A 12,797-nucleotide genomic window follows, 5' to 3' on the forward strand; every position below is an offset into this window, starting at 1 on the left:
GGACAGCTTTCATTTCTCTCAACATATTTATCTTGCAAATATTCAACCATTACTTGCAATACCTTCATTTGCATCTCTATCGTATACAATTAAAATGTGTCATACACCTCCATTATAGGAATACTAGCATCCATAATCCATCTAAGCGCTTCTCGCGTACATATTTTCATTTCCTCGTTAACAGGTTTTGATGGCAGGCAAAACTGCTGCTGTACATAGGAAGACGACCCTCGTCTCCCTCTCTTCACCTCCTTGTACCGAAACCCAGGAGCAGAAAACATCTCTGAATATAATTCATCAAGTTCATCTTTAAACTCAAATAGTCTGTCCACGTGTTCCTTCATCTCTGACTCACTTTACCTCAACCGTGAAAAGGCATTCAAATCCTGCAACTTCTGCGGCGGTACCATACCAGTTAATTGCTTCCCTCTTTCCATTAGATATTCTCCCATGCATTCCAACAGTACCTGTTTTTCGCTGAGCTTCTTGTAATCATACATTAAACTCAGCGTTGATCCCTCGTCATTGCCTTCAATGTACATTTCTGCCTGTTCTTTCAGCTCTCTCTTTTTCTCCCTGCTAACCGCACTACGAGTTATTCTAGTGCTTCCTCTCTGGACAGGCCCCACCTCTCCAGCGCTGCCTTCTCTGATAGCTGCAGATTCAAGCTCGGTAGTTGGAGGGGGAAATGGGATCACGTGTTCGGGAGAGGCTGGCGCAGATGGAGCGACTGGAAGGGGGGGACAACTTGGGCTGAGAAGTGTGGCTTACGGCAGGCTGCATTTGATGTTTAACAATGGGCACTGGTGCAATTGTGTCAATTTTATTCTTAGGGCGTTTATGCCTTTTCTCATTTAAAATCTTATTGATTAGCTCATCTGATGCATGCAACTCTTGTTGTGGATATATTTTTTCTATGCCAAATTGAAGACTCCTATCTGCCCTCCTTATATCCTCATCCCATTGTTTTTCTTCCTGTTCTAGCGCTCTGTCTGCATTAGATTTGTGCCTATGTGCATGCTTCTCTCTACTTCATAAACAGAGGTTAGCTTCCTTCCTCCAGTCTCTAATGACTGGAAATGTCGCAGGGCATGCTTTCTTGCACAACAATACTGATTCCAAATGCACTATTCGCGGCATCTCAAAACTACCATCTTTCAGCCATTGCAAATCTTCTACGTGTCTGGTTTGCCTATGCCAAATTTCACTAAACATTATTGCCCCTACTACATACTTCACATACATCTCGAACGTTGGCGACCCTACGAGTGGCGCAGCCTGGCCAGTTTCCAAATATTGTCTATCGCAGTGGAAAAATTCCACTAGACAGAAACACAATTTCCCAGGCATGTTTGTTCTTTTTCGTACCTTACCCTGGGCGTTTGATCTTGCAAGAGCAACTCTTAACCAATATCAGGGCTGTTTAAGAATCGGGGCACGACTCACCTGATCAATCAGCTCGTCTCTCAAGACGCAATTCGTCCATATACAGACGCAACCAAGGATCATCGCGACTGCGTATCTGGCTCAATCTGCCTCGTTTCGGGACCCTCGCCTTCTTGCTCTCTGGGTGGGCGCGTCGATCAGGGACCGGTTGTGTACAGATCTGCAAAGGAGTCTCATCACTTTCACAGGGGCGCCCCGAACACCTCTCGATCCCGGCTCGACGGCCTCGTCCTCAATTCGCTTTTTCTGCCTTCTTCAAATTTCAACGTACATGATGGAGCAAATGGGGGAGGGTCTCTATTCGGGTGCCATTTTTTGACGGGCACTGAAGACCCCTGCACATGGAAATAAGGTACAATCACCATACACGAACTGATACGCCAGACACGAGGTTCGTTTCCAAAAATCTAGGGTTTACTGCAAAGCAAATAGTCTCAGTCGGCCGACTGGATCTCACGTCTCGCAACGTGTGTTACCCAGACCTCGTGAGACGCAAGAGAGTGAGTATTCTACAACAGTGACATATATACAAAAAGACCATCATATTATCAGTTTGTGACACATCATAACCACCCATAATGTATTCTCCTGAGCAAGGGTTCAGTGATTGACAATGACGAGTAGGACAGCTTCTAAGATAGTTATTTAGCAACAGTTGCAATCTGCGAAGGCGCAGACACTATCCTTTGTTACAGAGAACATAATGCTCTTGTTCAGTGAACAAACTGTATTCGTAGGAGGGAAACATTCCAAGACATGCTATCTTCTAGTTTCTATTCGTGAGCTAGAGGTCAGCTCGATCTAAAGGGGCCCAGCAAGGGGGGCCGTGAAAGAGTATAACTCATGCCTCTAACTCACTATTACTAGTTTCTGTAGTTTCAGCTAGACCAGCTGGCACCTGGCTTGATGATTAAATGCCTTTCTGCTTGCATTCAAGGACTCTTGAGGGAGGAAAACAATGTATTTCTGTCTGGGCTGGTCTCTCACATGTAACTTGTGGCTTCGCTCTGTGCTGGTGCGGAACGGAATTAAATTAATTTTGCAAAGCGTTTAAACAGAAAAGCAAAAATGACAAAATGGCAGATCCTGTATCAATTACATGAACACTATGGTTATGCAGATGAGTCTGTTCTGGCGATGCTGGGCATATGATGCGGTTGGTTTTTGGCCTACATGATATACTGTCTATGTCATGGTAGGGTAGATCAACAGTATTGCTCTGCTCCCCCTGGTGACAAAACATTTCTGAAGATAGCCAGAACTGGAGACAGAAAAACGAAGATGAGAAATCCATTACAAATTATTCTGTGCCTGTGTAAAACTCCCTAGTACGTTTACAGCTTTGATGTGGATGAGTGAAATGACAAGCCTAGCCTCTCATGAGCAACTCCCTAACAATCTTAGAGGAAATAGTCAGCCGTTCAGGGTGACCTAGGACCCAAGCTTGTCATGGATTGCACAAACAAAAGAGGACTCAATATGCACAATGCTTTGACAGGACTTGGTAATCTACACTGTGAGGCTCGACAGGTCAGGGTTCAAAATTGAGATTCAATGAGCAGGAGCTAAAACCAGCTCCTGGGTGTCGGCATCACCAAGAAGTCAGAAGCTACTGCAGGGTAACCAGGAGCTACCAGATAGGCTCCTTCAACTTTTTCCAATTTGTGTTTAAATGTGTTTTACATGTGTTCTAATGTTTTTGTATTAACATTCTCAAATACTCAGAGTTAATGTCACATTTACATGTTTGGAAAGCACCAGTTGGCGCTAGGAGCCAAAAGGTAGCTCCTGGTAGCTGTTGGTTTTAAGCCAACCAGGCTCTACTATACAAGAAATAGAAGCTAAATGGCTTCCGGCTGCCCTCAATTTCGTGTATGTCAAATGAGACACATGTACAATCCACCCACACCATTCCTTTGATCGCCATTCTCTCCCACATTGCCATTCCAGAATATGTTTTTGAAAATGCATAATTTATTCTTGATTGCCATTGTTGGAAGTGCGCACACACATTAAGCAACTTTTTCCGAGACTGGTAATGTGGTATTGGTTATAAAATCAATAAAAAAAAAGAAAAGAAATAAAATTGAAAATGGTCCACTTACCTTGCCAATCCAGTGACTGAAAAAAGTTATTTGTCCCATTCTGTGGAGAATCTTCATCAGTTGGTTCGCTTTCTGGGGACTGGTCAGTTGTGGACATTTCTGCTTCGTACTGTGCTGTGGATCCTGGGAGCCTTGGAAGTTCAGGTTTACCTAGCAAATGTGGAATAAAGCACAATTTTTAATTGCAACCAACAGATGTGCACAAAAAAATATCAATTCCCTTGAAATGATGTGCTATTTTAATACTCCATAATGCGTCATATTGTCCATGCATACCAAAGTTGAGAATGTGTTAGCATTTATGACTGGTAATATGCATATACATGAAAAGGTTTTCTTTTATAAAACTTTCTTTATTAAGTTTTATACTCCAACGCATACAACGAAGCAAATAACTCACCCCACCACCTACTAGCACCCCCCCAACCCAAACCGCAAGAAAGCACAGTACATCCAAAAGAGCACATGAAGACAAACCAGAGACAAGCAACACAATCCTCCCCTCCCCCACCCAACCTCCCCAACCATTTCACAAAGCTTACCACTACCGCGCTCCACCCCTTCTATCTGTTCCAACGGCCAAACAGGGCCACAGCAAGACTTCAGTTATTCATCTTCAATATCCGTGTGTGCAGTGTCTATGCACATATATGATCGCAGGGGAGCCCAATGGTCTCCTTCTGCTAGGAACCCTGGATGCATAAGCAGTTTCACGCCATTCACAAGAAAATAGACAAAATAACCATTCGCTTATAGATGGTGCTCTCCAACTTTATATCCGACCTAGAAGGCACATTGAACCAGGCCATGAGCCAGGCTTCAGGGGAACTAGGGAAACAATCAGTAACCATAATCTTGTGAATTCATTCCCAGAAGAGCTGTATATGAGCACAGTGCCAAATTATGTGCATAAAATCAGCTGGGTCCACCTGACATCTTGAACATGTAACTGGCCTCTCTGGGTAATACCCATTCAATTAGCCCGGGGTATAGCATATCTGATGTAAAAACGTAAAATGTATGACTCAATATCTATTATTCAAGGAGAGTCTCTGGGATAACATACATATCTGCCGCCACTGTAAATCAGAGTGCTCTCCCCAATGATAACTTCCATTTTGCCCTAAATGAGGTATGACCACCCCGCTGCTGCTCCCTATTAAGTTTGTATAAGGAAGATACCACTCTGGTAGGTCCAGGTGTGCTGACCACAAACTGAACCAGTGGGAAAAGCACTGGTGCCCGAGGGAAGCGCAGCCATAGTCCACAGAGGGTCTCTCATATTCGGGAGTACAGCAGCGTCACTGCATTCCAAGACCCTTGTTCCTTCACTACATCCCTTGGAATAAATCCATCATCCTGTACCATATCCCCCATAGCCCATAAAACACATTAACAGTCAAAGGAACACCACAAATCATGTCCAAGAATGGGAGAAAAAGAGTCTCACTATTGGCAGGAGAAAAAAAAAACTCCAGAAATCCAGCAAAGCTGCTGGGGGACTCACTAGGTTAGGAAATTCAGCCTAAACAGAGAATTCTCCCCAACAGTGGGCATGAAAACATCACCCGAGTGGGCAGGGCAGCTGGTCAGGGCAGGACACTGCAACCATCACCGGGGAGTGGTTGGATAGTGCCCGAGGCAATATCGTGGCGTTCTAGCAAGGTTGACCGTGATCATGACAATCTATTCTAGACTAGCTGTCCTGGGCCACTGAGAAGAACGAGTGCTCCTGTGCCCCTGGGTTGAGGTGTCTCCATGCGCCCACTAGGCCATGGTATTCGGCTATGTCCCTCCATGCTACTGCAGCCCTTGGATCACCTGAGTCGTGACTGAGCGATTCAGCAACAGGGACAGAGCAACATGAAAATCTCCTGCACACATCACTTCGTACATTAATATGGACTAAGCTCATAGAGGTGGCGTGCTGACATGGAGGGGAGGTGTGGGGGGGGGGTGATAGACACTCCACAATCCCCACCGAGCTTACACCAATTTGCTTCTCCTGACACCTCCCAACACAAAGCTGGGCACACAGACTGCCTCAGTTCATGTTCCAGGTCTCAATGCTCAATGGGCAACAGGGTCCCTAATGGAAGCGGTAGGCCAGTCCAGTTGCAAACACGGCTCCTCCTCCCCAGCAGCAGGGAGGCAGCTGTGTGTCCCGCTGCCTTCTCAGTTCTTCAGTCTCACTTAAGCCCTAACGGTGCCTGCGCAGTCCATCAAGAGAGTCTCCCGTGGCACGCCGCTCCACAATCTGATATCCAATCTATGCACAGGGGACAGGCGACCAGTCAATAAAAAGGGGATGCTGTCCTCAGAAGTGGTTAGCTGCTGCAACCAATTACCACAATGCGGGGAGGCACCACTCACCCCCGCCTTGTTTCATCGCCCAGCAACTGCAATAGTCCTCACCCCAACGGGGCCTAGCTGTATGCTTCAGCCACTGCAGTGATACCACGGGGTGCGGCCTCTTGATGGGCAGGTAGAGCCTGGCGAGACCTCTCAAATTTCTCTTAATTGGGTTGGAAGAGGAAAAACTGTCCTCCTCCCGAGTTTCTGTACGCCCCATTGGCTGCCAGGTAGGTGCAGCAAGTGTCCACCTGCACCCCTGAATGGGCGAGATGTGCCGAAAAAGAGTGCGTCGTCGAGGGAACATGCCAGAGGGTTGAAGCTCTTAAGAGTCTGCCCAGTGACAGAACCTGGTCCACTTGCTCTTATACTGGGCACTTGTAGATATGCTCCTGGCGCACTGTATGATCTCGAGATTAGCCTGAGAGAGGCTGGGATGTCCTAGCGTGACCTGTTCAGGAACCACGCTGTGAGGGCTAGTTTCTCTGGTGCAGGGTGGATGACCCTGCCCTCCTGCTGCGCCAGAAGATGTGCTGGGCCCGTAGGTAGGCGAATGGGGGGCCTCTCCGAGAGGCTGAGCAGCTCCGAAAACCATGGCCTCGCTGGCCACCATGGAGCAATTAGGATAATGCTGAGGAGGCGAGACTCCTTGATCTTGCATATCAACCTGTGAATCAGGGGTGTGCATGGAAAGGTGTATGCTGTCATTCCGTCTCACCGGATCTGGTAGGATCTGGTAGGCATCGCTCAGGGAGCCTGAGCCCCGACCCTGCCAGGAGGCGAACCGAGATGGCACTTCCCGTTGCCCCGGGAGGCAAAGAGGCCCACCTGAGGGTGACTACATTTGTGAAATATCTCTTGCAGGACGAGGTCGTTCAACTGCCACTCGCAGTTGTCCGCTCCCAGCGGTATCCAACCTGAGCCTGTCTGCCTACAGGTTGGATACCGCTGTGAGGTAGATGTTTTCCAGGGCCCACTCCCACATGCTGACTCCCAGTCTGCACAGTGGTGGTGGGTGGGGGGTGGGGGGGTCTGATACCTCCCTGCTTGTTGACATAGAACATGCTGGTCGAATTGTCTGTCTGAATGAGGACGACCTTGCTCTCGATAACCGGAAGGAAGGCCCTGAGCGCAAGCCAGAAGGCCTTCAATTCCAGCCAATTGATGTGGTACTCCTGCTCTTGCCGGGTCCAGGTGCCATGAACGCTGTGGTTGTCCAGAGTGGCCCCCCAACCCTTAAGAAGAGTCTGTGGTGATGGTGACGAGTGGAGAAGGTTGCTGGAAGGGCTTGCCCGTCCGCAGGTTGCAGTCCCTGGACCACCATGTGAGGTCTGGGTGAAGAGACGGAGAAACGTTGATCATCTCTGACTGATGGCCCTGTTCCTGGTTCCAAGATGGTGCAAAGTGCAGCTGTATCCTCCTCATCCTGAGTCTCGTGTGGGGGACGGCCAAGAGGACTGCTGCCATGAGACCCAGTAGGTGTTGGTACCACCAGGCCGAGGTCACTTCTCTGCTGAGGAAGTGCAACGTGGACTCTTGATGGCCGTGATCTTGTCCTCCGAGGGAAAAATGTTCTCAGAGCACGTGTCCCAAATGAGGCCCAAGAAGGTCAGTCTCTGCGTGGGCTGCAGCTGCGACTTCTTCAGGTTGAGTGAAAAACCCAGCTCGTGCAGGGTGTTCATATGAGCGTGGGAAGAATGGTGCACTGCGTCCGGAGATGTGGGCCCGACGAGCCAGTCGTCGAGGTACAGGTAGATGCAGTGGCCCTGCGACCTGAGGAGGGCCGCCACAGTGTTCATCAGTCTGGTAAAGACCCTGGGGGATGAGTTGAGGCCGGAAGGAAGCACCATGTATTGGAATGGTAGTCCATGATGCTGAATGTAGAAATTAACGATGAGGCAGCCAGATCGGGACGTGTAGGTACGCGTCCTTCAGATCCAGGGAGCACATCCAGTCTCCCTTGCACAATGTCTCCACTGTCAAAGCTGGCGTAATCATATTGAATTTTTGTAGAGGTAGGGAGAGGTTGAGGGTGGAAAGGTCCAGCACAACTCTCAGGCCCGCCTGGTTCTTCTTATGAATGGCGAAAATCCTGGAGTAAAAGTCCAAACCTCGCTGGGAGGCTGGGACTTCCACCACTGCCTGGCTCTCGACGAGCGACCTGATCTCCGCCAAAAGAGTTGCTGTCCCAACCTGTGGGAGTGTAGGGGAGGAGAGGCTGGGATAGGGAGGCAGTACCCCGTGGAGACTACAGAGAGGATTGAGGGGTCTGCGAAATTCTGGCACTAGAAATGTGCATGAAGAGCAAGGCTGCCCCCCACCGGCGACACGTGGACCCGGAGGGGTGCGTCATGCCTTCTTTCCCTCCGAGGCTGGTGCGGAGGAGGGGGGACTGGAAAAAACCCTTACCACCCCACCCCTTTTTTTGTTGTTGTTTGCACCGGTGCTGGGACAGTGAACGGTCAGGCTGCATGGACCTCGGCTCTTGGAAGCCTCAGAAGGAACAAGTTACTTACCTGTAACTGTTGTTCTCCAGCATGGGTCTGGCATGGATTCACATGCTCATGAATATTCCCCGTCGTCAGGCTGGGAATCCTCGGTAAAGAAAAATCAGTATCAGTTTCGTTTCTGATCTGTCTTTCGTAGTAGTAACCAATCACTGATCTCTGCTTCACACTGACCACAGCCAATGACTGCCTAAGCCCCGCCTCTGGCAGCCATCTTCATATTTGGTAGCACGTAAAGTGGCAGTATGACCAAGTGAAGAGCCGTAGAGGGGTAGGAGGGAGGGTTCGCATGTGAATCCATGCCAGACCCATGCTGGAGAACAACAGTTTCAGGTAAGTAACTTGTTCCTTCTCCAGCATGGGGTCTGGCATGGATTCACATGCTCATGAATATAACAATACATTGCAGTACACACATGCACAACCACGGGAGGTGGAAAGGCTCAACATTAAGCATTACATAAACTCAACATTAAGCAACTCTTACCTCCTCACCAGGCCCACCTTCAGGCAAACAGGTTGCTCAGCACTGCTTGGCCGACTCTGGACTCCTCCCTGGAATCCCGGTCGACGCAGTAGAATTTCGTGAAGGTGTGCATCGACCTCCACGTAGTCGCCCTGCAGATGTCCAGCAGGGGCACACCAGACAAGAACGCCCTAGTAGCAGCGATCGCTCTGGTCGAATGGGCTCTCGGACGGCCAGGCAACGGTCGGTTTGCCAACTGATGACAGTGCATGATGCAGCCGGAGAGCCATCTGGAAATGGAAGCCTTCGAGAGGGCCTTCCCTTGGTTCACAGGTCCAAAGTTCACGAAAAGCTGTGACGTCTTCCGAAAACTCTTTGTGCGGTCCACGTAGAACTTCAGCGCTCTAGCTACATCCAGCGAGTGCAAAGTCCTCTCGGCCAGCGACGGGAAGAAAACTGGCAACACCAAGGGCTTGTTGAGGTGGAAGTCCGACGGCACCTTGGGCATAAAGGAGGGGTGCGTCCTTGCAGGATAGGGCTTGGATCTCTCCCACTCGTCGTGCGGAGGTGATGGCAACAAGGAGAGCTGTTTTCCACGACAGAAATTTCAATGGTGCCGAATGCAGAGAGCCACGTCGGGTCCGGATCCTTCACCGGCGGGAACGACCGGAACAGTCCCTTCATAAATTCCTTCACCAGGCGATGAGACCACAGGAATGACCGTCCCGTAGTTCTGGTGTAACGGGAAATCGCTGCAAGATGGATCTTGATGGAAGCGTGAGCCAACCCCGCCTTGGCCAGCGACAGCAGGTACGGCAGAAATTGAGGGGTCGTAATTCGCAGAGGGTTAATCTTCTGTGCACGGCACCAGACAGAGAACCTCTTCCACTTGTGTCCATAGCACTTTAGAGTTGAGGACGCCATGGCCTTTGCAAGCACTTCGTTACAGTCCGCCGGGATATCGTACCCTCCAAACTCTAGTGCTGCAGGAGCCAGGCCTGCAAGTTCAGCGACTCCGGGTGATGATGGAGGATGGCGCCTCCTTCTCTGGAGGGAAGATCTGCGTCTGTCGACAGTCTCACTGGGGGGGATGCTGACAAGTCCAGAAGGTCCGGGAACCAGATCTGTCTTGGCCACGCCGGTGAAACGAGGATCATCCTGCACCGGGACCTCTTGAGTTGGTTGATGAGTCGGAGCAGCAACGGAGGGAACGCATACAGGAACAGGCCGTCCCAGGGGAACGAGAAAGCATCGCCCATGCTCCTCGGCTGGGGAAACCTGCTGGCGAACCTCTGGCACTTGGAGTTCGTTGCCGTCGCAAACAGGTCGATCTGGGGTTTGCCCCATCGTTGGAAAAGTCGATCCACTGGATCCTGACGTAGCTCCCACTTGTGGCACAAGTGCAGCTCCCTGCTGACTGAGTCGGCGATGACGTTCTTTATTCCTGCTAGATGGAAGGGCACCAGAAACATTCCCTGCGCGACTGCCCAGTGCCACAGATCCTGGGCCTCCTTGGACATGGCTGGGGATCTCGTGCCTCCCTGCTTCCGGATGTAGAACATCATGGTGGTGTTGTCGGTGAAGACCCTCATCACTTTGCCCTTGAGGGACGGGAGAAATTACCTGAGGGCCCAGAACACTGCTCGGAGCTCCAGGATGTTGATGTGGAGTGACCTCTCCTCCGGGAGCCAAAGGCCTCTCGCATGCAGATCTCCGATGTGCGCTCCCCATCCCTCCAGGGAGGCGTCCGTCGTCACCGTCTCCTGATGTACCGGGGTCTGAAAGTCCTTGTCCACTGCGAGATGCGCGCGGGTGCCCCACCATTGGATCGCTTGGCGCAAAGCCTCGTTGAGCGGGATCCTGTCTTCGAAGCTGCCCGTCGCTTGTATCCAACGGGCGTCGAGGAACTCTTGTAGAGGACGCATCCGTAGCCTGCACAGGCGCACCAGTTAGATGCATGAGGCCATCATTCCAAGCAGGGACTTGATGGATCTCACCCTGGCCACGTCCGTGACCAGCAGGCACTGCACCTTGCCCAAGATGGCCTTCGTCCTTTCCTCTGACGGCGAGGCCAATCGCGCCATTATATCGAGCTTGGCTCCTAGAAACAGTGCGACCTGTGACGGGACCAGGTGGGATTTCAAGTAGTTGGTGAATCCCAGGTCCGTGAGAAGCTGGACGGTTTCTGCTGTGTGTTCGACGGCGAGTTCTCTTGTCCTTGCGCGGATGAGCCAATCGTCCAGGTAGGGGTAGACGTGGATCCCCCGCAGGTGCAGCCGCGCTGCCACTGGTGCGAGGTACTTGGCAAACACCCTGGGTGCCGACTTCAGCCCGAATGGCAGGCCTTGAATTGGTAGTGCCGCCCCTGGACTACGAATCTGAGGAACTTTGTGTCCTTTCAGAATGAAGATGTGCTCCAAGTCCAGCGATGATAGGAAGTCGCCTTCCTCCACCTGTTCTAGCACGCGCTGGACGGTGACCATCCTGAACTTTTGCTCCTTGATGTATTTGTTTAACAGCCGCAGGTCCAGGATTGGGCGCCAACCGCCTGTCTTCTTTCTGATGAGGAAGTACCTTGAGTATACTCCGGAGCCCCAGAGCCTCTTCGGGACGAGCTTCATGGCACCTTTCTTGAGCATCGCCCTTACTTCTAACAGTAGTTGAGGGACGTGATTTTCCTTCCTGGCCACGGAAGGAATGCGGGGGCACTTCTTTAGAAATTCGAGAGTGTGCCCGTGGGCCAGGGCATCCAGCACCCAACGGTCGGTGGAGATGGACTTCCACACACTGACGAACTTTGCCAGCCGGCCTCCCACCGGAGAGCTCAGTTGGGGGCCCGACGCTACGGCCGGTTCAGTCCTGCTTGGAGGCGGCCTTGCCACCTTGGTGATGACGAGATCCTCCTGACTTGCTGCGTTGCTCTGTAGGCCTCTGGCGACGAGGAGCGGGCTGCCTGGCGGTACGTCGAGGAGCCGCCACCAGATCCCTTGGAGGCACCCTGTCTGCCTCCGGTGTTCCAAAAGGGCGGCCTTCGTTGCTGCAACTCTCCCAAGGCCTGAGCCGTCTCCGTGTCGGTCTTGATAGCCTGAAGTGACTTATCCACTGTTTTCCCAAACAGGTTGTTCCCGTCGAAGGGCATGTCCAAAATTCTGGTTTGCACGTCCTGGTGGAAATCAGTTGCCTTGAGCCATCCCTGCCGTCGAATGCAAACACTGTTGCCCACCTGGCGGAATCCGGTGTCAGCGATATCCGTGGCCACCGTTATGGTGTGGTCCGACGCCACCTCACCTTCCTGTAGGACCTCCAGGGCCTCCGACGACCTCTTGTCGTCCAGTAGGAAGTCCAGCAGGGGAGCGATCTTGTACCACAGCTCCCTGTCGTAGCGGGCCACAATCGGTAGGGGGTTGGCTGCCTTAATTGTCGTCGCCGCAGACGAGATGACTCGTCGTCCCATGGCATCTATCTTATTTCCCTCGAAGTCCGGTGGGGAAGTCGAAGTTGAAGATGACGCCCCAGCTGCCGCCTTCTTGGCCGCCGCCAAGAGGACCGAATCCGGGCTCAGCTGTGCCCTAAGGCACAAAGGGGTGGAATCGGGGACCCGGTACTTCTTCTCGTACCGGTCCCTCTTGGCAGGCGTTGTGGACGGGTTCTTCAGGAGAGCAAGTCCCTCCTCCCAGATGTCGTCAATCAATGGTACCGCGAGGACAGTCTTCCTCTTGGCCTCGCGCCGCTGATAGAGGAAACCTTCCTTCTTCTGTTCCTCCGGGCAGAGCTGAAAAAGCTCGGATGCCCTGGCAATCATGGCATGGAAGGAGTCAATTTCGTCGGGTGGGGAGGCCCGAGGGAGTGGTGATGGAAGGCCCATCCCGTCGTCACAACCGTCGTCGCCACCGTCATCGTCCGTCCCCGCCGTGGCCGTAT

The 12,797-nt window shown here is 51.6% G+C and overlaps 1 protein-coding gene across 1 annotated transcript in view; it reads right to left on the reverse strand.

Moving 5' to 3' along the window:
• The window catches only part of GAK (cyclin G associated kinase), a 2,243,070-nt gene that overhangs the window by 719,750 nt on the left and 1,510,523 nt on the right, over positions 1–12,797 (reverse strand). Inside the window, exon 20 of the mRNA XM_069626358.1 lies at positions 3,552–3,701. Within this exon, the coding sequence (XP_069482459.1) occupies positions 3,552–3,701 (150 nt within the window). The remainder of the gene's footprint in view (positions 1–3,551; positions 3,702–12,797) is intronic.

The sequence above is a fragment of the Ambystoma mexicanum genome, chromosome 6p, assembly GCF_040938575.1.
Source record: "Ambystoma mexicanum isolate Mex_15411 chromosome 6p, UKY_AmexF1_1, whole genome shotgun sequence".
In the NCBI taxonomy this organism is placed as follows: domain Eukaryota; kingdom Metazoa; phylum Chordata; class Amphibia; order Caudata; family Ambystomatidae; genus Ambystoma; species Ambystoma mexicanum.